Source organism: Xenopus laevis, chromosome 3S (genome assembly GCF_017654675.1).
Source record: "Xenopus laevis strain J_2021 chromosome 3S, Xenopus_laevis_v10.1, whole genome shotgun sequence".
NCBI lineage: Eukaryota > Metazoa > Chordata > Amphibia > Anura > Pipidae > Xenopus > Xenopus laevis.
The window spans coordinates 62,476,907-62,502,663 of record NC_054376.1 but is presented as its reverse complement, the minus strand read 5'-3'; the positions used below and the strand labels follow the sequence as shown (position 1 = coordinate 62,502,663).

Sequence of the window (25,757 nt, the reverse complement as noted above, 5' to 3'; positions counted from 1 at the left end):
TGTTCTACTTGCAGCTGGCTTTAAAAAGCTAATCACTGATTGGTTGCTATAGGTAACAGCCCATTTGCAAATTTGCCCAGTGTTGATAAATGAGCCCACTTCAAGAGCAATAGGACCGTACCAGCTTTAGTCACCTCCTTAGTTATCAGATCTATATATATTTAAATGTTTACTGGATTAAAACAAAAAAATATTTATCTACAGCATCCTACAAGAAATTATCTTTTATACTTTAAGAAATTTCTTGTTCGCAAAGTTTTGGGACCCAGTGATGTTACAGTGTGGCCCAATAACCAGTCATTCCACTGCTGGAAAGTTCATGCAGGAGATACTGTATCATCCAGCCAAAAGTTTCAATTCTACAGATCTCACTGCCCCGTCAAATTGTTATCAAAGTCTTGATAATAGAAGGTTCCATTTTAAGGTACAACTATGGTTTTTACAGTAAGTGATGTGACATTGTGGAATTCTCTCTATGACACAGTTTTACTAGCAGATACATTAGATCATTTAGTAGAAAGGTCAGATGCCATTTTAGCAAGGTAGAGAATTAAAGAGCGTGTACAAAGAAGAGTGACAAGTTGTTCAGAGGGGGAGAGTGAAGGTTAACTTGATTATTTCATAAATGGTACAGAATTGTTAATTGATTATATTTATTTATTATTTCAGAAAGATGAAGCTTATATTCATGTATATATACATATATATAAATTTCCGACCCTTGATAAATCTGATGCTAGTCATGCTAGGTGATTGCTAGTCATGATCAGATTACTTATTCAACATGCAGAAGGTGTATTTGTCCAGTTTTATAAGAATGATGTAGCTAGCTTGAGGTATTCCTTCTCATAAATCTGTGCAATATATCTCTGCAAAATATACTGAGAGGAATGTCACACTTCATGCTTCAAAGCTAAACTAATGTTTATTGTGAGTGGAAAATAATGGCATTTGCAGTCATTGGAGACATTGGTTCCCAAATAGTTCAGCCCGCCTACAGTAACTGTTTATCCAAATTCCAATTCTGTTACAAGTTCTTTAAGGATTTAGCACGTTGGACTATGGTCATTCTAGTTGTCAGTCTTCAATATCACTGGGGCTAGGCAGCTAAGATAAATACGCTCACAATAAGCTTGCCATACTTGGGTAGATGTGCTTGTTTGGTGAGCTTGCTGAATAAATACACATGGAAATGGTTGGACAGGGTAGACCTAGGGCTATTTCTACCCTAATTCTGGAAGGGTAACTGCAAGAGATATTACAATGATTATTGTTTACATTGAATGCATGTTTATTGATAAGGATTATGACAGCTCAAAATGTAATGTTAACAGCTGAGAAGACAAAGAAAGTCCATGTCATCTTTGGAAGTTTACAGAGGAGCTCACTGAAGCTCCACATAATTGGCAGGAAAGAGCCCCCGATGCCCCGCGCAGCTTCCACACCACCAGCCCTCATCCAGCATATCTATGTCAGTGATCAATTCCTGAGGTTGGAAAGAGATCTCATCATCCCCACCTGTCAAAAATAAATAGAAGTAATAATGTAGTTAAAGAACCAGTGACATCAGTAAATACAAATTCCCTAATTGCTTGTGTAAAATGTTCACTTAGGGGCTGGTCTATTAACATTTAGAATTTGCGTTTTTGTACTAAAACTCACAAACTTTAGTTTATGAAACTCAAATTTTTACCTCGAATGTTAAAAAAACCCAGCGCCTTAAAGCTGACAAGTTCATGTTCAACCAAAATGTAAGCATTTTTTTCTTCAATTTGAGTTACTTTGAAAGCTGATAGACTCATTGAAAATGATGATCATTCATGTTTTTTTTAATGTTTTTGAGCAATTACGTGTTTTAATAAATATGTGCACACATATACTTACGAGTGTTCCAGTTTTTGTTTAACTTAAAAAAATCAGAAATTTGCAAATTTGATAAACGGCCCCTAAGCTTTCACTTTGGAAAATGATGTATCATAACCTGAGAGCATAATATCTGTATTCAAATATAGCTGTCTATCTAGTGAGAAGCCACACACAGTGGTTAGTGAGTTGGGTAGGGTATTCAGTAAAACTACTTTGTGTACTTTGGTTTTGTGGACGCTTTTCATTGTTTGTTACACTTACGTAGATGGTGTTTCTGAGGCATTCACCACTTTCAGATTTGTCCAGGTTCTAAAATATTTACAGCATCTGTATGCAAGATTGTGGCTTTATGTTATGCCAGGGGCATGTGCATGTGGGGGCTGACCTGGACCTGGCTTCAACTGTGTGTTCTTCTGGTTGGTAATTGCTTGGATACAGAAACTGGTTATAACATATAGCTGTGTAGGACTTTTATACAGTATATGCACTGTTTTTCACCTTTTTGATTTTTCTTTTGCCTGTAAACTCACCTCCTTCATAATCATACAAAGCAACAGCGCAGATTCCTGAGCCACCTTTCTGATTGGCATGTTGAGAAGATGCTGAAAAGAATAGAATAGACATGATAAAGAATACAAACAGATTACTAATCAAAGAATTATTTCAGTATTGCAGTAACCTATTTCTGTCAACAGAAGGATCCTTTGGTTGCTTGCAGGTTTCTCTTACTAAGTCAGGCTAATGGAACAAGATGTGGTTAGAATAACCCATTGTTTCTTCATGACTGGTCAAAGTTCTAGTTGTCCTTTTAATGGACACAGGGTTCTTTGAACAAAAGTACAAGTGTGCAAGATAGAAAATCTCCCCAAAAATTCTGATGGCCTGAAATGTTGTTTTTTTTTGTCTGAGGTTAAGACAAGTTACAATAAAGGCTTTTTAACCACATCCATTTAATTTTGTTTAAATTTCAACCACACCATTTTCTTCTACTACACTCACTTCCTCACCATTGTGCAACATGCTACCGTAACACAAGTAATACTATGTAGTTTAGAATATGCCAGTGGTTATCCATTTCCTGATGTTTGTCTCTCACCAGTTAACATAGGACTCTCTTCATTTGGTAACTCTTCATACAAAGCCTCATCAACTGGGAGATCTGGAACACTTTCATAATCCTCCTCGTTATCTTCCTCAAAAGTTCTTGGTGGAAGATCTGGAATGTCTTCATAGTCTTCCTCTGTGTCATTTGTTGGCATTACTACATCTTCATATGTTTCTTCCTCATTCTCACTTGTTTCAGGAGGAGTGGGCACTTTCTCATTCTCTATATCGGGGAGTTTGGGAGGCACAGGGGGTGGTTTCTCATATAATGGATCCAAATCTATCTGAAAGTAAGAATAAATGATATGTCTAAATGGTTCTTTTTTTATTTCAAAGCCCTTTTGAAAAATATTTACCTCTTTTTCATGAGGCTGTTGTGGTGGTGTTGCAGAAACACGCGGCATTTGCACAGGAACTGAACTTGGGGGCGGTGGAGTCTTTTCATACTCAGCACTTTGATGAATCTGCAACATACAATAACAAGGCTGATTTACCAAACCAATGTAATTTTTGTTGCCTCTTGGTAAAACATTATCAAGGGTTTATGATTTATATTTATAATTTCTGTGATGGAAAAAGCGAACATGTGTTAAATGTTGATGCTGAGCAGCACTGAGTACTATGCCCTAATAGATCAGGGTGTTTCACTTTTCCAAGCAGTAAAACAAATTTGTGTGCTCAGTTTAGACACACATCAGCTTTGATGCATTAATTCATTAAAACACTTATGTGAAAGTAGTAAACTATGGGAAAACCTACAAGATTCTCCATTTTGATATTTGATAAATCATTGAATTAAGGGGCACATTCTTCTCATCATAATAAATCTGGCCTAATGTGTTTTTCCTTTGCTTTCCTGTCATTTTTACTACTTCTCACATAGGAAGGTATTAGGCACATATTACTGAACTGAGGTCATAGAAACAAGTGTGGTTATATGGATGTGTAAGAAATAAGAATTCACTGGCACTCACGGCTCTTTCAAGCAGGGATATACACTTGCGTGTTTATTTGCAGTTGGTGCAACGGTTTGGGGTTATACCCATGCTTGATAAAGGGGTATAACTGATTACTGATTAGTAATTTAATTTTCGAATATTCTTTATTATTTTCCAAAGAGAAGAGTAAGGCAGATCAGGTATACAGCATATTTCTGATTAGTAATTAATAGATAATTACTACATGTCAGTGCAACCAGCATCAGAATTTAATAATCAGCCCTGTAGCATCATCTTATATTACAGGCCAACCTCATTTTCTGCTTGATAATTTGTGACGCCCCTAAGCTTAGCTTCTCAACAGCTGCTCAGAGCCCACTGAGCATGTGAGTGTCACAGACTCTTTCCAAGTCGGTGATCCCCTGTGACAAGTTTGGAGTCCTGGATGATTGCTGCTATTGAGAAGCTGAAACTTTAGGCCGGTGCAATAAGTTCAGTATATAAAATATGGTATTTTTAACCATATTCATTTTTAGGGTTTAGTTCTCCTTTAAGACAATCTGTGCACCACTGTTCCATATGGATACACACAAACACAGTCAGATTTTACAAATTCCACATAGATAATGCCCTGGGCAAAACACATGAGCCATTTATTTTACACTACTGGTACATTTGCATTTATACATGTTGCAGGTGTCTTTACTATACATAATACATCTTTCTGGTCCTATTACATATAAATGCTACAATCTTACCTTTCTTTTAAGCTGCAATTCTTGCTCTTGCTTCTCTTTCTTCTGTCGTCTCACCCTCTCCTCCTCTGCTTTCTGTTTATTCTCTTCATCTGCTGTTCGAGCCATGTTCTCAAAGCGAGATCTAAGATTATGGGCCCCACTAGTCACTGAAATGCAGCAAAAGTACACAATGAGCCCCAGTGCAACATGTGACTCGCATTCACTGCTGAAGAAACACTCAGACTCCCTTCTCACCAGTTCTTATGCTCACCCCTGCCTCCTCCCATATCTTTCAATCACTGCTAGTGGAATTATGTGTTGGTCCCTTTTTGCTGCGGTGTATTTCCTTTGTTGTTAAAGGTAAAAAAGGTAAAATCTGTCTGCCTCTGGGGCTCCCTTAGGGCCATGGCACACATTAAACGCACAAGTTGCTTGGGAGTCACCCCAAGATTTGTCCCCCATGTCAGCTCAGGTTTACCTCAAGTGACAAATCTTACCATGTGCCATCACCCTAAGGTCCCAGGAACTGGTAGCAACGGCAGATCTTACACACACAATAGTAGGAAACTAACACCATTTTTTTTATTCCATGGGCAGCATGATAGCTCAGTGTTTACTGTGAGTACTGCCTTTCAACACTGGGGTCTTGAGTTCAACTCTAAACAAGGCATCATATGCATGGAGTTTGGATAATCTCTCTGTGTCTCTATAGATTTCCTGCCACAAACATAAAGGCAGGTTAAATGGCTCTTGATCAAACTGAAACCAGTGTGTGTGAATGTAATAGGGACCTAATGGTGAACATCTGTAATAAATAACAATTGTATTAGCAGTTGTTGAAATTATTGCACCAAGTACGATGTACATTAATTATAGTAAAATTTCTTTCTGATAAATAATGCAACAACTTGCTTTAGGCAGTGATTATTTGAGGCTTTTGTGTGGATTACTCACTAGCTTCTAAAGGCTGGGTCTTCTCATAAGCAGAACTGGGTGTTTCAATTTCACCAAATCCTGATGCACACTGTAGGAGTTCCATAAAAAAAATTGATGAGCGTCATGCATAGAGAGCCAATAGCTATACATATTACATTGATCACAAAATTTACAGCCTAACCAAACAAGGCTACAACAAGTAAAGTAATTTTCTGTTAAAAGGGACCTGTCACCCTAAGAAATAATTCCAAATCCTATTTTCTTGTGTTAGTTAAGAAATTTATTTAAATCTTGGTTCCTCATTCTTTTGTAATTCACAATTAGAGCATATTCACAATTAGTGCAATTTTGTGGAAACTGTTATAAAGGCAAATTTTGTGTCATCCCAAATCTTGTGTAGGCACCAGAATGGGGGACCCGATGCCCATGCCCTGAGGTGGGATGTGGCAAAAATACATAAGGGAGCTATGCATCTCACATACTGGCATATAGACAATGGAGAAAACAAATGGTAATTATAGAGGGAAATATTGATTATACATACTGCTCTCTCCAGTAATGAAAAGAGAGTGCACATAGAACCACAGGCAGTGTAAATATTGGGACACCCTGATGAAGAGGTATGCTGGGGCCACAGGGTCATCAGATACTGGGTCCTCTATATCACATATTGCTTGGGCCTATGTGTTATAAAATGTTGGGGCTGCTGTGTCATTAAACACTAAGCATTGTGTGATATATTGCTAGAACCCTGAGCTACAGTGTCATGAAATGCTGGGTTTACTGTGTTATGAAATGCTAGAGCCACTATCTCAAGAAATGCTGGGTTGACTGTGTCATATATGTATTTCTGAGAGCCTGGGCTGATTTTCATGAAATGCCTGTCTACAGTACTAAAAACTTCAATAAATTATGTGAATGATACTTTACATTACAATAAGATTTTTTTGTAGCAAATCTTTAAAATAAAGGTAAATAAGTAAAGCAGAGGTTCAAATGAGACGGACATTATTTTTAAAAACCTAAATAGCTAAAGAGAACAGGCTGTGCTTCTGTATTGTAATGTTCCATGTGTGCTTTTTAATCCTTTCCTCTATTAATACAGTCTAATGCTAGTTTACCTTGTCTACACGGTCAGTTTGTACTCCAAATCGTCCTCCAAATCCTTGGGTATAATCTGTAATTAAAAATGAATATACATTTTGAAGGCCATGTTCAATAATCCTTCAAAAGAATCATGTTTTTTTAATCATCACTTCTCTAGATACCACTTAAACTTGTATAAGCAATAGTATTAGCTCCTTCACAACCTGTTTTTGTGTTTCCCTCACTAGGAAAAGTTTTTACCTTGACTACTTTTTTAATGATGATAAACAAGGTAGCCTGTCCTTTTGCAGAATGCCTTAAATGAATTTCAAAATCCATTTGCTTTAGAGGTTTCTGTGTTTAAAAAATGTGGTTGTATCTACTATTCAGTTGTATAGTACAGGTATGTTATCCAGAATGCTTATGGATCTTTCCATAACTTGAATCTTCATACCTTACGTCTTCTAGAAAATCATGTAAACATTTAATTAACCCAATAGGCTGGTTTTGCTTCTAATAAAGATTAATTCTAACTTAGTTTGGATCAAGTGCACGCTACTGTTTTATTATTGTAGAGAAAAAGGAAATAATTTTTTTTGTAATTTGGATTATTTGGATTAAATTGAGTCTATGGGCAAAGGCATTTCCGTAATTTGGAGCTTTCTGTGTTTCCAGATAACAGATCCCATACCTGTATTGTATATGTATTTTTTAGGGGAAAGTCAAACTGAAAGAGGGAGTCACAGTTTAAAGTATTTGATTATCAGTTTTATTATTAAAGTGTCATTAAAAAGACTTGACCCAATGTTGGGGCCTGGCAGATTTCTGTGAGTAGATATAGGAATTGGTCTTTTGTGACAGAAGGAGTTACCTGTTTGTGATTCGTGAGGTTTGACTTCTTCTTTATGACTCCAGCTATGAGCAGATTTATCTTGTCGGTCTTTCTGGATCCCAAACTTACCCCCAAAGCCTTTGGTATAATCTAGTCAAGTGAAGTATTACATTAAAAGAGGGGTACAGTGAATTGAGGGCATATTATTTTACACCTGGTGGCTTTGGTTGGGGTGGCATCCCCTTTATTTTTTATAAAATGTGCTGTTACCTGTCTGTGATTGATGAGGTTGTAATTCTTCTTTGTGACTCCAGCTGTGAGCTGATTTATCTTGTCTATCTTTCTGTACCCCATATTTACCACCGAAACCTTGAGACTGATCTGAAACAGAAGGGTAAATCTGTGAAAACAAATGAACACATAATGCTGTCACCTATCTTTAAGAGAAGCAACTCATGAAGTTTCCTTATTTATAGGCACTAAATGGTCCTCTTTCCCAGTTTTACCAGTCTCCTGTTTGTATAAAACAGGTCCCACAAATATGTAGTACTAGGGTAGCCAGATAATCCAGTTTTCACTTGGCCTGTCCTGTTTTAAAACTGTCTGTCTACTGTCTACAAAACATTGCTGCAGGGGCTTACCATATCTGCCAACCATCGCCTACCACATCATTAACCAAGTAACAAATGCTATCATTCCACCACTAAACATCAGCATCCCACCAACTGACACATTCCCTCTGCCCCCTCAAGGTCATATACCTGCCACCTGTCCAGAAAGGTGTCACCCCTATATAATACAGTGGAAAGTTGGCCCATTGCATAGAAAAAGTAGGACAGCAGGGGAAGTGCAATTCGCCCTTATTATAGAATACCTTGCTAGCGTACTAACTTTTAGAATGCTTGCCTAACAAATACAGCAGAAATGTCAAAATGAGTAATCATATAGCCATGTAATGAGAGAGAATAAAAAAAAAACAGTGATACATATCTAATGGGACCTTTTTCTTGTACCATTCCAGTGGCATAACTACTGGGGTTGCACCCAAGCCAGAACCCACTTGGGGCCCACCGGTGCCATGGAAAAGGTTATTTGCAGGTAGGAAAGTTGAGCGTATGCGCGGTGGGAGAGATACAAGTCCAGTGGACCCAGTGGGGGGCCCAGGGCAAACCCGAGCTTTTTTAGTTACGCCACTGTACCATGCGGATATTTAATTGCTTTCTTGTCACATTACTTGCCTTTCTGGGAAGAGTGTTTCTGTAACTCTGTCTTGTATTCAAATCCAACTGCTGACTAAAAAAAGAAAATAAAAATAAGTTACACTTGTTTAAAACAAGATATGAACATTAAGGGCAATGGCAAATTGTTCTGATTTTGGGGTGTTTTTGCTGGCCGTGTTCTTTAGTAGCCTTGTGATAAGTCTTTTGATAATAACTTTGTCAGGGACAAAATGCTTAAAAAAAAAGTACTAATTTTTCAGTTGTGCAAAATTAGCATTGCTTGTAAGTGCTAGCACAGGTATTAGACCTGTTATCTAGAATGCTCAGGATCTGGGGCTTCCCAGATATATGATCTTTCCATATTTGGATCACCATATTTTAAGTCTACTAAAAAGTAATTAAACCCAATAGGATTTCACACTACTGCTTTCACACTATGTTTATGCAGAGATCATTAAAGTCTTCCAAATTATATCTGGTTAGTGGGTGGAGGAGCAGCTATTGGGTGGTGTGTACATATAATATAGTACTTTATTTCTATTTGCACTGGAGGGGTGAGAGTTGTTTCCTTGTAAATTGGCAAACGATAGACTAGGATATAATATTTATTAATAAACAAAAACAACATGACTTGGAAGTTTTAATATTATACAAATTCTAAAGATTAGTCACTGGTGAAACTATAAAAGAACATGCAAAAGGGGAAGAAATGCTGCATTAATCATTTTGAAAATTGCCTGAATCCAAGAAAAGGTTCATCACAAAGGGGCATACCTCTCAAAAGGTTAAAACAGTTCATCTAATTTTCTGCTCCCTATTCATTTGTATAGGGTTTTAAACAGCATAAATTACTGGAGGGTAAAGTCTGTTTCCTTTAAGAACTATTCCCTTTAGTCTTAGATAGCAATAAATAATCTTTACCCTTTGTTCCATTATACATATATACTAATGATTGACAGGGGAAGGTGCCTGGGTCATAATCATTTGAAGGGATAGGGTGAATAGAGGAAACAAATGGAGGGCACGGATAACGTCCACACTGACACTGTTTCCTTTATATTCATTTCATTCATAGATTCACAGTCAATAAAAAAAAAATTTCCCCATTTTCTGTGTGTTTTTGAATATAAGCATGTTTATGTAATGCAGGAGAGACCTAATTTTGCTAGTTTGTTTAAAACAGCCTATGACTAAGGGATACATTCCCGAAACGTGTTAGGTGTCTAACAGCAGCAACCCTAATAAACCACATTCCAGAAGTGCCGTCTGCCTGATTGAGTTATATGTACCTACAGTGGGGACACTGTCGACTGAGCACCTGGAGGAGGGGAGGTTCGGTGAGCTGAAGTGGTCTTTACTTTTATTTTTGTCTTATCTGCATGTTTAAAACTGGATGCTTATTTTCTAGAGTCCAACATGAACTATAAAAGTATGTCCCAAAGCAGGGCTTGGTTATCAATAGTTATGCCCTGTCTGCATTATTTGTGCAAATACTTGATTATTTTCATTACAACACTGAATTTCAGAAAAATCAATTGCTGACCTGAAAATGTAAAAAAAACCTTCAATACACATTGGAAATCCATCGTAAAACAAACAAGTTAAACATTTACTAAATGTACATAGACAGCACTGACTCGTTTGTTACTGTTCCATCTGCCATTAGATATGTGTAATATGTGAAGCACTAAAAAGAACAGGGTTGGGTGAGGATAAAATGAATAGCATGTAAATACTATAACAAATAGCAGATAAGGAATTAAATGTGATGCAACTGGTATAATTATACTGGAATGAGATCTCTTGTCAGGAACACTTGGAACTCAGTTTTCCAGATAAGAGGAATGAAATGTGGAGCACTAAGCTTACTACAACATTTACCAGTAAAACTGAAAAGTATTGTTCGGCCATTAACATGCATTAATCCTAGATGTAAAAGGAGTCAAAATTGTTCATTTAAATAACCCTCTATTATTTGAGAGGTTTCTGGATAAAGGGTTTTTAAGATTACATTTACAGCACATTTTTTCCTTTTTCCGAGATGCATCTGTAGAGCAGAAGGCCCACCTTATCAACACGATCTGTCTGGACACCATAGCGCCCTCCAAATCCTTTTGCATAATCTATATTTGAAGAGAAACACATAATTAGGAAAGTAAACTAGCATCTTGATAAATAAATGAATAACAAATGACCAGGAGTACTGTACTTTAAAAATGCATGTTTACTTTAATGACAAACCAACAAATAACCACTAACATGGGGCTAGAAAAAAAACAAATAAGATGTCTTTACATTCCGCCCATGCAGGGTATGATAACTGGGTCAGAATAAAAAAGTTAATGTGAAGATAGCTTTACTATTCTGGCTTAAGTACTTACACTATGTAGCTGTACAAGTAAACAAATAAATAATTGTACTTTGTTGCTAGCTCAGTAGTTATAGACTAGAAACACTATAATTAAAAAACAAATGTTTTACATGTTGAAGGTGATCATTCATCATTTGTGGGCGGGCAGACCAGACACCAAACTACAGAGCAGTCCATGTCCATGTTCAGAATGACACAAGATGTCTCAATGTCTTAAATATATTGATAATGGGTTGAGTGCAGAGGACTCTGGTGTTTGACTATATGTATTTTGTGGTCACAACCTCATTGCACCCCGGCCTAATGTTTTTTAAAAATTAGTGGTGAGCACAACTTTTAATTAAAAGCGAATCTACTGCATAAAGGTTGCAAGGAGCTACCTGTACACAGGGCACAAAGCATCTCACAAAATGTCAGAAGTTAGAGAACCCTAATAATAAAATACCCCCTACTAAAACTGATAAAGATATTGGAAGTCAAAGAGGAGATACATAAAATGTATAGAAATCACTCTGTATGTGGCTTCTACTTTTATAGGATCCCAAAACTACTCAGTGAATCTAATACCTTTTTAAATTACAATATGGGGAGAGCTATTCATTATGCAGTTTTAGTGCTGTTTTTGTAGGTGACTTTTTGTTCTACTGCATCTACTGCTGATATGTAATTATTTTATAATACTGTACCTGTCGCTTCTCTTATCTGCCACTGAGCAGCCTGAGATTACTTTTAATATTGATTGAATTTCTGAAAGTCCTGTATATATTCTACTGCTCTGCTCATTGTAGTCTCATTGTAGTCTCCAGTTCAGTTGTTTGAACAGAATTAGTCACATATAAATTTCAAGCATGAGGGTACTGTGGTGTTGTAAGGACTGTATTATGCACTTACCTTGCTGAGAAGAATGCTGTTCTACCTTTGACTTATACTCAAACCCAACAGCTGACTGAAAAATAAAAATGACAAACAGCATGCCAGTCATTTAACCTCATGCTGTATGTGTGCTATTCCTTTTCTTCCATCTCTTCAATGGAAGTTTACCTTGTATTGTGTTATACATGGGTCACTGTATACGAGGTTTACATGTTATGCTATTCTTATTTTTTGCTATTCCATAATTATTGCATTAGTGGCATTATAATGGGTTGGCTAGGTCTGTATTCTATGAATACATCCCAGTAAGAGAAAGTGCATGATAATGGTAGAATTACTAATGATTTTGTTACATTTATCATATTGTGGATGTGTACTGCTGGGTCAAATCTCAACTATATTATTCCCAAATCAATGTGTTTGCTGTAACTCACCTTGTCTGTGCGATCCTTCTGAACCCCGTATTTCCCCCCAAAGCCTTTTGCTGCATCTGTCTGTGAGGAATGTTTCTCCAGCTCTGACTGGTAGTCATGGCCCAAAGCATTCTAGTAAATAGACCAAGAAGAAATACATGAGCCATGTAATACACCCCAGCCCAGTACTTTCTCCTCATATATATTATCTTGCTGGATTATATTGTTCATAAGCACTTTATGCCGCCATTATAAGTACAGTGAAAGGAGTAGAGATGGTGTAGTAGAAAAGATTGCTGTGAAATACATATTGCATGTATGCCTCCTTCTTTATGTTATAATGGCAAAGCCTTCAGCCATATCCTGTTTTCCCTCTCTCCAACTATATCAGCACTATCTGTCTGATTCTTGCACCTCAGAGGAATTATAAGTCTTTAGAAACAGAACACATAGAAATCACTAGTTTCCCTTGCAGCCTCACTGCAGCAAATAATATGGTCCTTAAATATTGTATTTGCTACATAACATGTGTTGGTTATAGAACTCCACTGTACATACCATGGGTAAATGTGTGTTACTGTTTTAGCCAGAATCTCATGGTTCAACACTTTTGAAGGGAAATGAATCATAGTAAGCTAATTCAAGAATAGCAAGAATATTCCAATTTCTTTGGAAGCTTTGTGTGGAAGCTGCAACATTTAGGCCAACTGTGGTGAGCTTTTAGCTGATAATTACTGTTTACTGTATCTATTATATCATGTCACCACTACCAGCAAGATTTATAAACATGTTGATACAAAGGTACAAAAGTGTAAAAGTGAATCCATGCTGCAGAATATTTACAATATGCCTAATGCCACGTGGCCTCTGGACCCTTTGTGTGGCACAGGTGCAACATTCTTGCAAATTTACAAAAGAAACCCGTGCTGTAAATCAGTGAAGATGTCGTGAAGATTTCTCAATGCAGAAGAGGACTCTACATAAAGCAAATGTCATGTGAGCTTTTCAGTAATTTACCTTATCCATCCTGTCCTTCTCTGTTCCAAACTTTCCACCATATCCATATGATGCACGTGGACCATCTTGAAGCTCCTTCTTTTTCAGATTTTCATGCTCTGTGGAAACCTTGTTTCTCAGTTGCTTTATGCTTAGGTAGAATATCAGAAGACAGTAAAAGAATAACACAAAACTTCACTGCAAAACTTATACAAGTCTTCTACCTCCAAAATAATAAATACATCTCTCTATTCTTTCTTTTATGATATTGTAAAATTTGCAAAAATTGTTAATAAAAAAAAAAAAAAAAAAAAATAATAAATACAACTTGAACAATTGTAAGGCTAGGCTGGGAACAGGGCTGTTGAAATACATCAACAAGTTAGTGTTGTCAATATTATGAATTACACACAACTCACACTTCAATTGTAATTACTTGTTTTATGAGAAACTGGGCCAGTTTAAGCTACTGCTACTCTGTCAATTTGAAAGTAATGTCCCTTAAAAAAATTGTATGGAAAGAAAGAAGAAGACAAAATTTTAATATGTCAGTGACTCACTCTACATGCTGTGGACGGCCAGATCCTGCCACTGTTTTGGCTCCCCAACGCTGTTCCTCTTCTGTAATGTCATTCTACAGGTTAATTGGATTGTGTTATAAAATGTACTAGTGACAACAAGGAATCAAAGTAGCTGCTATAATAGAATATATATGTACAGTATATTAAAAGTTAAAGTAAAGATGAACTACCTCTTTAACTATAGTTTAAGAGTGGCTGAAGTTTATAACCTTCCTCAGCCCAGATATTAATATCCGAGAAATCAGTTGGATAACTGGTTTATAAACCATTTGGACTTATTTGGTAGTTGATATTGTATTTTACTTATCACCAGTTTGTTATACTATTGGTGTAATATGTATGGACTCTGTGCAGATAAATATATATCAGGTTATGATTCAAATCAGTGTCCCTCCAGTGGAGTTGTAACTCACCAAATGGTATGACTTTTTCGATGCTGCCACTGTTAGGCCAGGCATTAAAGGACATTACACCTTACATGATCTTTAACATCACAGACAGCAATACAAGAAAGAAATCTCTTTCCATATTGAGAGTATTCCAAGTATTACAGTAAGATTAGAGAATGGTTCCACATATGAATAAAAGGATTACTGGGTAATTTAGAACTCACCACAAAGTCAGGGTCAGTTTCCCAGTCATCTCCTCCTGCTTCACACACAGCCACATTGTGTCCCACTGCAGCCCTCCACATCTGATAGTAAACAAAAAAAGTGAAACTGGCACACAAAAATTTTCTATTTATGAACCCAAAAATCATGTTCTTAAGCACTTGGAAAGTAAAAGTGACCGAAGAATGCTAACCATTTCAAAACTACACAAACAAATAGATGATTAAATGCTAGGATTTTGCAAACATTATGAAAAGAGACTAGAAGCAGAAATAGTCAGCAGCTGTTAACCCCACAACAGGTAAATGGGTAAAAAGGTCCCCTGCTATTTGTCTATAATGTCCTCTAATGTACTTGTAAAGTATACAGTAATTATGTCCCCTCGCAAGCGCCTTTTTTCCAGAGAAAACAACCCCAACTTTGACAGTTTACCCTCATAATTTAAGTCTTCCATCCCTCTAACCAATTTAGTTGCACGTCTCTGCACTCTCTCCAGCTCATTTATATCTCTCTTAAGGACTGGAGTCCAAAACTGCACTGCATACTCCAGATGAGGCCTCACCAGGGACCTATAAAGAGGCAAAATGATGTTTTCATGCCCTTTTTTATGCAAGACAGAACTTTATTTGCTTTAGTAGCCACAGAATGACACTGGCCAGAATTAGACAACTTGTTATCTACAAAAAACCCTAGATCCTTCTCAGGTAAGAAAACTCCTAACACACTGCCATTTAGTGTATAACTTGCATTTATATTATTTTTGCCAAAGTGCATAACCTTGCATTTATCAACAATGCACCTCATTTTCCAGTTTGCTGCCTAGTTTCCCAACTTAGACAAATCACTCTGCAAAGTGGCAGCATCCTGCATGGAACCTATAGTTCTGCACAATTTAGCATCATCTGCAAAAATAGAAACAGTACTTTCAATGCCCACCTCCAGGTCATTAATAAACAAGTTGAAAAGCAAAGGACCAAGTTCAGAGCCCTGTGGTACTTCACTAACAACACTGGTCCAATTAGAAAATGTTCCATTTACCAGTGCCACCACTCTTTGTAATCTATCTTTTAGCCAGTTCTTTTTCCAGGTACATGACTTAATTTAACCAGTAACATTCTGTGTGGCACTGTATAAAATGCTTTAGCAAAGTCTAAGTAAATCACATCCACTGCCTTCCCAGAATCAAGGTCCCTGCTCACCTTATCATAAAAGGAATTTAAATTAGTCTGGCAAGAAGTATTATGCACAAAACCATGCTGGCACACACTCATAGTATTATGATTTGCAATGAAGTCCAGTATCTTATCCCTTAATAGCCCTTTGAAAAGCTTTCCTACCACTGATATCAGACTACCCAGCCTATAGTTTTGAGGCTGAGAACGGGATCCCTTTTTGAATAGCAGCACCTCATTAGCAATACACCATTCTCTTGGCACCGTGCCAGACCTCAATGAATCCTTTAAAATTAAATCACAGAGCTAAGCTCTCTAAGTAACCTGGGATGAATACCATCCAGAGAGAAAGGGGTCACACCCCGAAACGTTGCATCCGCAATAAACGAGCAAGGTTATACCTGCTAGCAGTAGCCATGTTGTGCCAGTGTGTTCTGTTTCTATGAATACCATCCAGTCACAGACCTTTGTTTATCTTGTTCTAGTCTCCCTTGAATTCCCTCATGCGTGAACCATGCAACATTAGCTGTATTACTAGAATTGCATACCTCCCAACTGTCCTGTTTTTTTGTGGGACAGTCCAGATTTTGACAGCTCAACCTGCAGTCCCAGGTTTTTACAGAAATGTCCCAACTTTCTCTTTTATCTCCTGCACTGAACATACAGAAAAAGATACAACATTTCTAACTTAATTTGCTTTTGGCAGAGAGCCCAGAATAGATACTTAGATATTTTTGTAACAATCTAAGATAAGCAGGTCTCTTAGGAGAACTTAGATTCACAGTTTAAAGGGAAATTCACCTTCCTTAGTAAAGTTGTAATAACATAGAAAAACCACAGAAATGTGTTCAAACTTTCATAACCTGCCAAATTTTGTAAAATGGACATGGTAATTAGGGGATGTGTCACAAAATGGGTGTGGTCAAAAAAAATTGCCGCACTGCAAATCTTTTTGACCCTCTTTCTATTTCTAAAATGTTGGGAGGTATGGAATTTGGACTATTAAGAAGGAAACCATCATTAACTGGTTCGTCATTTGTGTAGACAGATGAAAAATAAGAGTTCAGAATCTCTGCTTTTTTTCTGTTTTCATCAACCAGCTGACCCCCCTCTGATGCCCCACTGTGATTCCTTTAGACTTTGAGATCAGAGAATCACTTGGATTCCTTTTCAGAGGTAGCCAAATGGCCATATTTAACATGTTGTTCAAATGAAAAATCAGCCAATATTTGGATATGTCAATGAAATATGGAATATTGTCCATACATAATTCTATTTTCTTAAAACACTCATTGTTAGATGGAGGGGAGGGATTTCTGATTCACTGAGAACCTATTACATCTAAACAGAGCCTTCCAATTATTTAATGCTTTTCTAGAAAGCATGATTTATCTTGCCAGATCTTTAACTATTCTTTAACTATTCTCACACTTCCAAGGGATAGCTTGTATCCCCTCCTACTTCCTGACATATCTTCTGTTTAAATTAGGGATGCACCAAATCCAAGATTCGGTTTGGGGTTCGGCTAGGATTCGGCCTTATTCAGCAGGATTCGGATGTGGCTTCTGACATCACTCGCATGTGCTATTGCAATGGGCAAGTTGCGGTGTTCATTATGCGTATGCGTGTGCCCAAACAAGGGCGCTCATACCAGGACCTCCCTCCTTTCTTTCACCTTCACATGTGCTTCTGACATCACTCGCATGTGCTATTGCAATGGGCAAGTTGCGGTGTTCATTATGCGTATGCGTGTCCCCAAACATGGGCGCTCATTCCAGGACCTCCCTCCTGGTGCATGTGGCCTAACTAGAAGAGGACAATTTAATCCCAGCCAGAGTGTGGGCTCTATTAGACAGCACCTAATTTGTCAAATTAATAAATTATACAGGTTTTTCAAAGATTTATTTTTATTGGATATTGATAAAAATATTGATTCTGTATGTGGAGAACTGTATTGAAACATAGCCTTGAGTAATAAACAGTATGATTAGATAAATTATAAGGTAATATTAAGTGTTTTCATCCACAGCCACAGTTTTGAGTGAAATTGCTTTTAGTGCTGTAAATGTGTATTATAGAAAATTCAGCTCTTTTTTTGTTTCTTAAAGGGGATGTAAAGGCAAAAAAATAGAATCCCATTTCAACTTTCTTTAATGAAAAAGAAATCTATCTCCAATATACTTTAATTAAAAAGTGTGTACTGTTTTATAAAAAACCTGGCTGTATGCAGTGAAATTCCCCCTTAGTTTTACTTGCTCTGACTGCTGTGGATAGGAAACTTCAGAAAGTCCCTACTGTTCTGCAGGGAAACTGATCATACTTTCAAACAGCAGGGTGACCCCCCCCCCCACACACCTTACTTCCCAGAACTGAAGCAGCTTTGTTTGTTTCCCTGAAGAGCAGAGATTTATATCCACAGGCCAAGTGAAGTCTGTATATTCTGATTATTAATCAGTCTTCCTTTATCAGCTTCTATGGCAGAAATTATTTGACTTTGCTGTTTTGATAATTTATGACAATCCCTAAGCATCCCTCCCAACAGACGCCCAGACCACACTGAGCATGTGCGTAGTCTTGGTCTTGTAAAGTTACAAGATGGCAACCCCCTGTGGCCAACTTTGAATGCATAAATCATTTGTTTTATTGAGCTTCTGGTGCAGTAAGTTCATGCTTATATTTAGTATACAAAATACAGCATTTCTAGCATCATTCTATTTCAGACTTTAGTTTAGTTATATATACTCAACAAAATGTGCGACTGTTATCAGCTTTAAATAGCTGAGTGGATCTTCGTTTTTTGAGGAAGTTTTACTGATTGTATACAACCCCTGTTGGGTTTATTGATACGATATTGATGATTACAACATTGTAAGTGCATTTTATTTTTCATAAATTCAAGTTTTAAAAGATATCACAGTAGGGGAGCGCACCCTTCTTGCAATATGTTTTACAATATAAGGCTGATTAGTAATCAATTCAGATTCTAATTACATGGCAGCTTTGAAACCAGTGCAGTTAACACCAGAATGTAACATCAGTTTGTAGAACAGATAAACCAGATTTTCTGCTTAATGATTTGCAATGACCCCAAAGTTTATCTGACCAAAGCCCAAAGTTTAGCAGAGCCCACTGAACAGGAGTGTCACTGACAACTTTGAAGGCCTGGATCATTCACATTAGAGAGGTGCTGAACTATAAGGCTGATGCATTATGCTCAGTATATTAAATATAGCATTATCAACCATATTCATTTTTAGGGTTTAGTTCTTGTATTATGAAGGTTATAGGCTATAGTGCAAATTTGAAGAGTCAATATGAGCTGCTGAACATATTTCTGCTAATATGTAAAGCAGCATTTGCTAGGACTGCAAAAACAAACAAATAAAAACATACAAGCCATTGTTTAACCATTGTTAAACACATAGCTCCTCCTTCTTTAAGGAGGAGCTATGTGTTTATAGTAGGATTGCCACCTCACCCTTTTAAAACCAAACACATATGGAATCCACAGCCTGCATGGCTAATTAGCCATTCATTTAGATGCATGCTGCAGACTGAACTGATTTATGTGCAACCATGTATCATGTATCTAAATGTGAGGTGGCAACCCTAGTTTATGGAGTACAAACATTTTCTGCTGCACTGTACAACACAGGTACCAAGAAAGCACTAACAGGCAGCAATATGTTTGAACAACACCCTTGCTAAGCTTCTGTGTGTTTTTCATTTTGTCGGTGTTGCCATCAGTGCGAGTCTCTACATTGCATATTGTATTGTATTGCATTAATAAAGCCTCTTCTACAATGTCTAGCTGTGGCTGCAGCATAGAACAGAAGTTCCTCAGGAAGTGGTTTTATGTTTCGGAAATATCTGTGTCACAGTAAGTGAAATATATGTGTGTGTGTATATATATATATATATATATATATAGGTAGAGATCCCCGGTAATCTTTAATGTCCCCCTCTCGCCACATCTAAACACTGAAAGACAACTCAAATACACCATCTAGACCAAGGGTAGGCAACCCGCGGCTCCGGAGCCTCATGCGGCTCTTCGTCCTGCTTGATGTGGCTCGGTCTTGCAGCTTTGCCTGTCACGTTGTCTATACAGCCCTCACACCTGCTGGCGGCTTCTTGAGTGTGCGACCGCGGTAAGCTAATGGTTTGCTTACCGCGGTCGCACACTCAGGAAGCCGCCAGCAGGTGCAAGGGCTGTAGAGACGTCCCAGAAGTGACAGGCAAGACCGAGCCACAGCAAGATGATTCATCATGGGCCTTACCACAGTCACACACTCAAGACAAGAGAGGGAAGATCAGCATGTAGCTTCAGAAACAGAAGTCACATTAAACAGATGAGAACACTAGCATTTAATAGGGCTATTCCGTGTTTAATTTATTTCAAAGTCCGACTACATATGCACACTGCACTTCTGTTTGTTGTATTCTGTAACAGTTAAAATTAAACAAAGGTTAAAACTTTTATAAGTTTATAAGCTGTGTTATGCTTTGCGGCTCCAGACTATTTTTCTTTAGTGGAAGAGGGGGCAAAATAGCTCTTTTGATAGTAAAGGCTGCTGACCCCTGATCTAGACAAAGGGAACAGGAAATAATCAGCAAACTTGCAGTTAGGCAGGATATATATAGATTTAAAAGGTTGAACTTGATAGACGTGTGTCTTTTTTTTTAAAGATTTTTCATTTTGTATTGCCTACCTTTGTTGCTTTATTTCATCATCTACTAAATCATTTACATATAACTGATAACCCCTACACAGGAAGGTGTATAAAGAAGAGAGTGCTGAAAGTGTCACTTCACCGTCTCCTTATTTAGACTTTATAGGAAACAACATTATATAATAATAATATAATAAAACGGAGGAGAAACGCAAGTGGTCAGTTGAAGAGTAACAAGCAGAGGTGGAGAAAAACATTAAAATGTCAAATGGGGGTGTAATAAGTTAGACAAAAGCTTAAGCCCTTTTTTGAGGGCTTTTAACTGCCACTGGTAAGATTTACATTCTCAGAATTTCTGAAGTTTACACATTATCACAATGTTTTGTTTTTTTTAAGGTCTGAACTTAGAGCCAATAGCCAGAAGTTTGATTGGTTGTCATCTTCACAGTACACAAGTTGTACATTGCATACACAGAAAAGTATGTTGAAGTAACAAATTCCATGCTATATTGTGTCACAATAGTTGGATTCTATGGGGTATATTTATCACAAAGTGAAGTTAGAGATCGCCACAGTCCCCTAGAGTGAAATACCGCAACTCTCCATTCATTTCTGTGGGATTTTGAAAGGCGTATTTATCAAAGCATGAACTTTCACCCATTGATAAATACTCTTTTTAAAACCCTTCACTTTTTGATAAATATACCCCTATGTATTTTCTCAAATGTCATTTAATGCTTATGGATTCAATAGCCTTGCTCTATTTCAATATATAGTGATCATACAATTATCATATAAACAAAGCCTTTTTCTACATATTCAGACTAGATACAGATTAATGCAAAATCGACATTTTATTTTTACCTCTGCTTTGTAAAGCTCAAGTGCGGAGTCTGTTGAAGTTAAAAGAGATCATGCTGATTTTATGGATATTTTTGCAGACCAATTCAAGTTAAAAATAACACAAAATATTAATGACCATTTAGTTTGTAACTCTGACAATGCCATGCCATTTTTTTGTGCATGTGTGCCATTATTATTTTTGTTTTACAACACAATATGCAGGAACATTTATTTCATAACAAGTGGCATGCGGGTTACTCACCTTTATTCCAAATAATTTTGCCTTTTGTGGATGCACAGTGAATAGCTCTTGTTCTCCGGGGGTTTTCAGTGTGTCAAGTTCTTACGTTTGTGCTTGTCTGTAAATCCCTACTAACTTCCTGCCGAGACAGTTCCGGTCTTATTTTGTGCTTTGCTTCTGTACTTCCTCATCTGTGGTCTCTTTCTAACTCAACTGAATCAACAACACATTTGATCTGCAATATGCAGTATCTTTCTCTGTCGCACTAAAAAGACCTGAACAAACATAGCTACATTATGAAATACAGCAATGACTAGCAGACTAAGGTGAAAACATATACTGAGGAAACCCTGCAGCCAGGACATAACTAGTAACGTTCCTTAATTCTACATTATAGGTTGCAAACAGATCTATTGCACTTTATCAGGGCAACTTGCAACATGCAACTAACAAAAGCAAGGGCCCCATTGCTAATGGGAAAGGTCATAATTCCCCCCCCCCCATGCTTTGGTGGTTGTAAAAAGTGGTGGCTAAAGCAGGTGCTTTAATCCTATTTTTGATGTACCACATTTGGTGTGCAGAGTTGGTAATTTGATTCTGAACAGCAATTTGGTTATAACCAATAGCACCCAACATTCTATATTAACAAGCAAGGAATTATTAAAAAGTAATTCTAATGAATAATGGGTCAATAAGCTACCCACTCAGCCTTGAGGATTTTATCGACTCCAAGCACTTCAAATGTAAACACAACAGAATACCCCTGCGTGATCGCTGGCCTGGAGCAGGTTCATGCAAGCTGGTTCCAGGCTCTTTTTTTTGTTGCACCTTGAACATTACCCCATGATTTTTTTTTTTTCTTTCTTGTCAATATCTGTCTTCATTTTTCCCTTGCTCGTGCAGTCATGTTTTCTATTATTCAGTAAACATATTGGCTCTCTAATTTCCTCCAGTGTCGGACTGGGACACCAACGGGCCCACTCAAAACTTTTAGACCGGGGGCCACTCTCAGTACTATTATTCTTCCTCTCCTCACTCAACCTCCATTTTTCTAGTCTCTTTTCTTTACATACTATAATCGATGATTCCATCTATTTAGCCACTTTGTTCTCATAGAAATAGGGGGAAAAAATAACAGCAATTTCACTCACTCATTTATCATTCAAACACAGTTTAATTTGAAAAATATTTTATTTTAAAATTTGGGCTGTGATTGTCCTGTGTCAATCAGCGATAAGAAGAAACCCATATTCCAAATGCTAGGAAATAAAAGATACATAGTCATACAGTCACAGAATAGAGATCACATACAGAAACCCCAGTGCAGAGGGGATGCAGAGGTCAGTGCAATGAATGAATAAACCCACATAATGGTAATTACATACACAATTCACCTGCAAACCAAAGACTGATCAGTTGCAATAACAATAAATACAAATGAATTACACTTCACATGAACACCCATCATGGATGCGAACAAACCTGTTTGCCTAAATCAGATGCTGTAGAAGCTTAAGAGAAATATCTACTGTGCAAATAAAAACCACAATAGGCCCTTACAATAGAAAAAGGGCTGGAAGGGTATGAGCGAAGTAATGGGGGAGGAGGCACTGCATGCTCCCCATGACACTTTCAAATACCTATTATCTTTTCAGTAATACCATGGCACTGTGTTGCTGATTGACAAAAATAGCCGAGTAGTGCAATAAATAATATAGGTCTTGTTTTTTTTTTTATTTGGATGAGAGATGGGAGCGCAGAGTAATGACCCTGTAATTGTAAGAGGCTGGATACCTTGTGGAATATAAGTGAAATCTGCCTCTGTAAGTAAAGGGATTAGCTCTTCCAACACATCAGCTATCTGTACAGGTATGAGATCCATTCTCTGGAAAACAGTTATCCAGAAAGCTCTGAATTACATGAAGGACACCCCCAAAGATTAAATTTTAATCACATAATTCAAATGATGATTTTTTTTTTTTGTCTGTAATGAGAAAAAAATACCTTGCACTGGATCCCCAATAATATAATGAATCCTTATTAGAGGAAAATAATCCTATTGGGTTTAATTAATGTTTACATTATTTTTAGCAGACAAGGAATGGTGACTAATAATGTTTGCAAAGCAGCAGGGTGCAGTATAATCTATACATTCTTCCTATGCCTCTGGTAATAATATACAACACTGATGATTATGTGCAGGAGATATTGGCTAAACACTGGGTGGTAAATGGGGAAAGTTGCTGACCTGTTTGTCTCCTTTTGCATAGAGTCATAGATGAATACATTGGCACCATGAAGCTCATGATTAGAAAGACATATTAAACACAATCTTCATTTACACTAACTACACAACTGGAAAAGCAAGAACATCACTTAGAGTCACCAATTTGGGAAAAACAGAAAATTTGGTAAAAGCTCAGTATGCTTAAATTTTGTATTAAACTATTAATTTCTTTCCAATAAAAGGTTTCCTCCAATGTCCACATACAAGCTTTTTACTATGCACTTTGCCAAATGAGACGCACAAATACGTTACAATTGAGTATTAGATGCAGCCAGAGACACAATTGCCCACCAGCTGTATCAATATATAATTATATATACATACATTATACATATACTATATCAAACAGTAGGGTTATAAAGCCATACACCAAACAAAAAAAATCAAGAGAAATGAAATAAATGCCCTGGATAATCATAATGTGGGGTAAGAGGTAAGAGCCATGGCCTAGAGTACAACAGCAGGGTTGGCACTGAATCCTAAATTTGGTTCTGGATTCAGTTGAATCCCAGCATTTTCTGCAAAATGAAGATTCCTCCACCGCTCACTTCCTTACCGCTCCATAGAACTGAATCCAAATCATTAAAGTTAATTGTCTTTAAAGCAATCGATGAAAAATAGTGACAATTCTTTTTCTCACATTATTTACGTTTTTACATTTTTTCCAAGATTTGAATATGCAATGAATGGTTTGAATTCAGTCCAATTATTGGGCCAATCTTTTGCAGAGGATTTTGTATATGGTTAAATCCCCAAAATAAAGTTATATGGATATATCTTCAAACCTCTTACCCCACAAATAAAGTGCAGCCACAATGAAATATTATGTTTATCAAAAGAATCACCTTAACAGAAATCTGGTCCAGTTAACATGCAAAAGCCTGGCTCTGTAGGTCATGTTTACTTGGTTAATATAAATTCTGTGAGAAACACTATTTATTTATTATTATATTGTTTACCATAATGAGCAAAGAAGGGTCAAATATTAGCAGAGCCTTTCCCAAAGTCTCATTTCACTTTCAACCACTGAGAAAGTTTATGCATGCTGCAAACTCATAGGACCTGCTTATTTGGTGATTGATTAAATGTATATAGGAATAATGTTGTGTGAATACACAAAATTAAATATTTCTGCTTTTTATTTGGAAACAAGGTGGAATACTTAAAGGAATATATACTTCTTTATTAAAAGATAATTTACTTTTTATCAATATTATGGTCCTCATACTTTATATAGGCACAACTAACATACCAGAAGTACTACATACATACATGATCTTTTTGTGAGGGATTGGTGCTGCCATCCTGCACGCAGATACAAAATTGAATGGGCACAGGATATTGTAGATATTTCGTCAGAAATCACAAATAAGGTTTAACATCAGACTTTGGGTTACAGAAAAAGGCATCAAAGGTGTTTTAGGACAATAAGAGGTCAGAGGTTATATCTTCAGCGTTCATAGGGTACATCAGAACATAACATTTTTAACACAGTCTTGACAGTGTTCAGCAGAAACAGCATATTTTGTACACCTCTGTATACATTGCAGTTGCAGTACTATGGGATGTCCTCAGCAATCTTTCCTGAACAGATGTCCTAGTGCCGATCCAAAGAATAAACCGTTCCAGGCATTTTAAAGTGATATCAAATTGTAAAGTGCAGTACATGTTAGTTTTAGCCCTCTTCTGCCAAGCGTAAATAATGCAGCCTGTAAGGTGGAGCCTGTAAAATCACAAGTGCCCTGTTACACAGAGAAGCAGCAGCACATGTATAATTACTTGGTAAAGAGCAATCAGCAAAGGAGTCCGTGTGCGGGAGAATAACCCATGGCGCAGTAATCTACGGATGGATGAACTTCTAGCCTGTACAGTGGAATAAATATAATGTTAGATATATATGTGTATTGAAATTGATTTAGGTTAAGAGAAAGATAGGAAGGATGGAGAAGCAAGGGAGAAAGCACAAGAAATTAAAAG

General features: G+C 37.1%; 2 protein-coding genes across 5 annotated transcripts in view; both read right to left on the bottom strand.

Annotated features, from left to right (window-relative positions):
* Positions 1–1,273: 1,273 nt before the first annotated feature.
* On the bottom strand, positions 1,274–21,654 carry LOC108713011 (src substrate cortactin). The gene is made up of 17 exons (XM_018255644.2): positions 21,515–21,654; positions 14,567–14,647; positions 13,933–14,006; positions 13,394–13,523; positions 12,398–12,508; positions 11,982–12,036; positions 10,787–10,842; positions 8,738–8,792; positions 7,770–7,880; positions 7,539–7,649; positions 6,703–6,758; positions 5,600–5,669; positions 4,667–4,812; positions 3,327–3,434; positions 2,963–3,254; positions 2,397–2,468; positions 1,274–1,518 (listed from the first exon to the last, which is right to left on the bottom strand). Exons 2-17 carry the CDS (start codon positions 14,645–14,647, stop codon positions 1,385–1,387), a joined length of 1,662 nt encoding a protein of 553 aa, XP_018111133.1. The 5' UTR covers positions 21,515–21,654; the 3' UTR covers positions 1,274–1,384.
* Positions 21,655–22,665: 1,011 nt separating this feature from the next.
* golgb1.S (golgin B1 S homeolog) overlaps positions 22,666–25,757 on the bottom strand; it is a 28,514-nt gene continuing 25,422 nt past the window's right edge. For all 4 annotated transcript variants that reach the window (XM_018255643.2, XM_018255640.2, XM_018255642.2 and 1 more), the window contains exon 16: positions 22,666–25,643. In XM_018255643.2, the coding sequence (XP_018111132.1) occupies positions 25,512–25,643 (132 nt within the window). In that variant the 3' untranslated portion in view covers positions 22,666–25,511. The remainder of the gene's footprint in view (positions 25,644–25,757) is intronic.

What these genes read in the sequence shown, in the direction of transcription:
- LOC108713011 (XM_018255644.2), bottom strand. Translation starts at nt 14,647, where the DNA reads ATGTGGAGGGCTGCAGTGGGACACAATGTGGCTGTGTGTGAAGCAGGA. An exon ending in AACAGCCTCATGAAAAAGAG is followed by an intron (nt 3,255 to 3,326) that starts GTAAATATTTTT and finishes TCTTACTTTCAG; the next exon opens with ATAGATTTGGATCCATTATA. An exon ending in AGAGAGTCCTATGTTAACTG is followed by an intron (nt 2,469 to 2,962) that starts GTGAGAGACAAA and finishes TATTCTTTTCAG; the next exon opens with CATCTTCTCAACATGCCAAT.